This window comes from Penaeus chinensis, chromosome 4 (assembly GCF_019202785.1).
Source record: "Penaeus chinensis breed Huanghai No. 1 chromosome 4, ASM1920278v2, whole genome shotgun sequence".
Classification (NCBI taxonomy): Eukaryota; Metazoa; Arthropoda; class Malacostraca; order Decapoda; family Penaeidae; genus Penaeus; species Penaeus chinensis.
In genome coordinates this window covers 42708114-42713113 of record NC_061822.1, presented here as the reverse complement: position 1 = coordinate 42713113, position 5000 = coordinate 42708114, and the positions used below count along the sequence as shown (strand labels likewise).

The following is a 5000-nucleotide window of genomic DNA, read 5'->3' as shown; positions in this document are numbered from 1 at the left end:
TTAATTCGAAAGCCTCCTCGTAAAAAGTTTTATCAGGATCACAAAATGAGGTTCAGGATCTGATGTGTTTCGTCAGGAAAGCGTGAGTTTAGTTCACTTTCCTGCGAACAATTTGCATTTTCTGCTTGTTTATTAGTTAAACACTTTTTTTCTTCATTCTTCCATCTTTCATTATTCTTCATTGCGACGCACTTACACGGAAATATACATTCATTACTATTATTATTATCATCAACATCATCATTATCATTATCATTTCCACTACCACTATGATAATATTAATAATAATGATAATGATAATAATAGTGATCCTTATTATTATTATTATTATTATTATTATTATTATTATTATCATTATTATTATTACTATTATTATCATTACTATTCCGTTATTATTACTATTATTTTAATTATTATTATCATTGTTATTATCATTTTTATTATTATTATTATTGTTATTATTATTATTATCATTATTATTATTATTATTATTATTATTATTATCATTATCATTATTTTTATTATTATTATTATTATTATTATTATTATTATTATTATTATTATTATTATTATCATTACCATTCTTGTTGTTGTTGTTATTATAATAGCATCGTCATTATTGTTGTTGTTATTAATATTATCATTATAATAATCATTATTGCTATTATTATTATCATTATTACTATTACTATTATTATTATTGTTATTATCATTATTATTATTATTATCGTTATTATTATTTTCATAAATATTATTTTCATAAATAAGTTGTTATTATTAATAGCATCGTCATTATTGTTATTGTTATTAATATTATCATTATAATAATAATTATAATGATAATAATAATAATAATTATTATTATTATCATCATTATTATTATCATCATTATTATCATTATTATTATTATTATTATTATTATCATTATCATTATCATTATCATTATCATTATCATTATCATCATCATTATTATTATTATTATTATCATTATTATTATTATTACTACTACTACTACTATCTTTGTTATCATTAATATTATTATTATCATTATCATCATTACTACCATCACTATCATTATTATTATCTAATTATCATTATCTTGGTTATTATTATCATTATTGTTAGTAGTAGAAGGAATATCTTTATCTTTATTATTATCATTATTATTTTTTTTTCATATAACCATTATTATTATTATTATCATTATTATTATTATTTTTATTATTATTATTATTGTTATTGTTATTATTATTATTATTATTATTATTGTTGTTATTAGTAGTAGTAGTAATAATAGTAGTAGTGGTATCATTATTATTTCAATTAACATCATTATTACTGTTATAATTAATATTATTGTTATTGTTATAATGATAATGAAAAGGATAAAAAAATATGAATATTGTAATCATTATCAATGTAATCATCATCTTTATTATTATCATTATTATCAATATCATTATCATCATCATTATCATTATATTTACCATTATCATAATTATTATCACTGCCGTTGTCGTTATCATTATCATCTCATGATCAACATCAACATCAACATCATCGCTCTTTTTATTTTATCAAATTTTATTTATTCATTTATTTGTATTTTTTTACTTTTACCATTATAAAAAAGTCCTTATGATCAGTATTTTCTATTTGATTATTACATCATCGTTATTATTGTTATTATATGCTAGTACCATTGTTTTGATTCGTGGTTGCAACTGTTGTCACCTTGAATACCAAGGTGAGATAAATGCAATTAAAATAACAACATAGTAATTAAGAAGTGAGAATGAGGTAATAAAAAAGCAAAACAAGAAAATTCGAAAATGTCTGCATGGTTTGGGCTGAAGCTACCTGCTATAATTACTGATTAGAAATATTATTATTATTATTATTATATTTTTTTTTCTTTCTTTATTTATTTATTTAGTTTCTACTCTTCTGTTGTAATTAGGGTTACTAATTATCTTGTTTTTTTTCTGTTTTTCTCTTCCCTTCTGTTTTAAAAAAATATTTTTCTCTTTTTTTTTCTTTTTTTTTTTGGGGGGGGGGGGGGATGCTCACTAAGCAAGTTTTTATCTTAATGTATTTGGACAATGAGAAACAAATAAGGTTGAAGATTGGGATATATATTTGATCAGATAATTACATATAGATGTAGTGATATAATATACAGATTCATTATCATTATTCATATTATCATTATCATTATTTTAATGAATATCATTATTATCATTATTATCATTACTTTTATCATTATCATTACTATTATCATTATTATCCTTACTTTTATCATTATCATTACTATTATTATTATTGTTGTTGTTGCTACTATCATTGTCATTATCACTATTCTTATTGTTGTAGTTATTATCATGTTATCATGGGTACCTATAAAAGCATGTGGCACATAATTCGAAAAACAGGCAAGTGACAATGACACGTAACCTCTTGAACGAAGATAAAAGCTTGCCCTATTAATGAAGGCAAAATAATTGATAACCCATTTATTGGATGATAGAAATTATTGTCATTTTCAATAATATGTATTTTGCTTTCAGAATGAGGAAGGACGTAGTGATAATGTTCGCCCGACTCGCGTTCCTTATTGTAAGTTGATGAGGATTTGTTTTCTAAACATTTCAGAAATATAGATGATATAAGTTGCTTAAAAGTGTTGCATTTCTTACTAAGAACAGGTGTCTTTTTGTAAATTATAAACGTTATGACAACAGAAATGAGAAGAATTATAACGTCACATGCAGTCAGATGTAATACTGCATTGAAACACACACATACATACAACACACACACACACACACACACACACACACACGCACGCACGCACGCACGCACACACACACACACACACACACACACACACACACACACACACACACACAAACACACACACACACACACACACACACACACAGCGCTTGAACTGAAATGTCTGAAGCAGCAGCCTACAGACTCCTCCCTCGTTGCAGGTGGGCGTGTGGGGCCACGGGCGGCTGATGGACCCGCCCGCGAGGAACGCCATGTGGAGACTCGGCTACCCGAACCCCGTTAACTACAACGACAACGAACTCTACTGCGGAGGATTCGTAGGTCAGATTAACGAAGCTTTGCGTTTTTTTCCTTAATTATTATCTTTTTTTAGGGGCAGATATGAATATTAGCTCTTGTGTTGCATATTTTTTGTAAAGATATCAGCCGTCAGTTTGTTATATGAATGAGCGATCGAAATGGAAATGATATCACATGTATTCGTAGATGAAGGAGATGAGGAATGTCAGGCAGACGGGGGGGGGGGGGGGGGGGGGTATCAGTGATATATGCAAAGTTAGATAGATAAGGAGATAGATAAATAGATACATAGATAAGTACATAGACAGACTGACAGACAGAGAGATAGATAGTTAGACAGATTGATAAATAATTAAAAAGATAAGATGGATAGATGGATAGATAGATAGACAGACTGATAGATAGAAGACAAATAGATAGACAGACAAACAGATAGATAGATAGAGTGATAAGTAGAAAGATAGGCAGATAGATAAACAGATAGACATACAAGCAAATAGACAGACAAACAGACTAACTGACTGGTAGATAAAACAGATTAAGTATATAGATAAATATGATTATGTAAGAGATCCTGACTGACAGACAGATAAAGAGACAAATTAGGTAGACAGACCTAATCACACACGCATAGAGAGAGGTACACGTGGCTGACCGACCACAGCCTTGGATATGTCTCGCCCGCGCGTCGAAATCCCGAAAAGTTTCCCGGAAGAGACCTGTGATCACTCTTTACTGTCCAGTCCAGTACCAGAAGAACGACGGCAGGTGCGGCGTCTGCGGCGACAACTGGGCCGATAAGGTGCCCCGGGACCACGAGGCGGGCGGGCTCTTCGGAAATGGCATCGTCGGCAGGAGATACGTCGCAGGACAGGTGAGGAGGGCAAGGGGGCGAGGGGGTGAGGGTGATGGAGAGGCAGGGAGATAGAGAAGGAGGAGAGGAGGAGGGAAGGATGTGGTCTGGATGGGTTGATGGGAGAGGGAGAGGGAGAGGGAGAGGGAGAGGGAGGGAGAGAGGGAGGAGGGAGAGAGGGAGGGAGAGAAGTGAGAGAAAGAGAGAGAGAGAGAGAGAAAATAATGAATATTTTAAGAGTGAATTCTGGAAACAAGTGACTGGGAAAACAAATAGAGGGAGAAAGTATGCAAAAAAAAAATACAGGGGGAAATGCAAACTAGTAAGAGAAACAGATATCAACAAAATTATACCGAAAAATGCAGATAAAATAATAAAAAAGTAGCCCTTCATAGGATCAGACTTGAAGGAAACACCAAGAAAAAAAGACAAAAATAAATGATAAAAGAAACGAGCAGAATGATATAAGAAAGGCCGCACCGTAACCAGAAGCCTCCCTCACTGCTGACCAGCCTCACAGACCTTTCCGTTGGTTCCAGGTGATCGAAATCGAGGCCGAACTGACGACCAACCACAAGGGCTACATGGAGCTCAAACTCTGCCCTCACAATGACCCCAAGACCATCATCACCCAAGAATGCCTGGATGAGTGAGTTCTTTTATGTTTATTTTTCCATCTGTTTTTTTTTTTCGTGAGGGAATTGTTTTGATTATCAGATATTGATGTAAAGGACGGTTGCATTATTATCCTACTGATAAGAAGGTATTTTCTGTATTGACGATTCAATGATAGCTACTGCACTATACTGTACTTCGAGGTAGTAGAATAAGAGAAACTGTAGATACAGACAATTTATGAACAAATGGGGTTTGACTTACTCCTATCAGTGCATTGCCATTTACTGGAATCAAAGGGCAAACAAAACAAAATAAAACACAGCAAATATATAAAACATTATCAGAATCATTTGTTATTAGCAGAAGCTACGTTTACACTCGCTCTGTAAACATAACTATTGCACATACAACATATCACATATATTCGTTCGGC

General features: G+C 31.3%; 1 protein-coding gene across 1 annotated transcript in view; it reads left to right on the top strand.

Moving 5' to 3' along the window:
- Positions 1-5000, top strand: part of LOC125024922 — a 20086-nt gene that overhangs the window by 11380 nt on the left and 3706 nt on the right. Inside the window, exons 2-5 of the mRNA XM_047612697.1 lie at positions 2568-2616; positions 2997-3117; positions 3840-3970; positions 4489-4598. Coding sequence (XP_047468653.1) covers positions 2569-2616; positions 2997-3117; positions 3840-3970; positions 4489-4598 — 410 coding nt within the window. The 5' untranslated portion in view covers position 2568. The remainder of the gene's footprint in view (positions 1-2567; positions 2617-2996; positions 3118-3839; positions 3971-4488; positions 4599-5000) is intronic.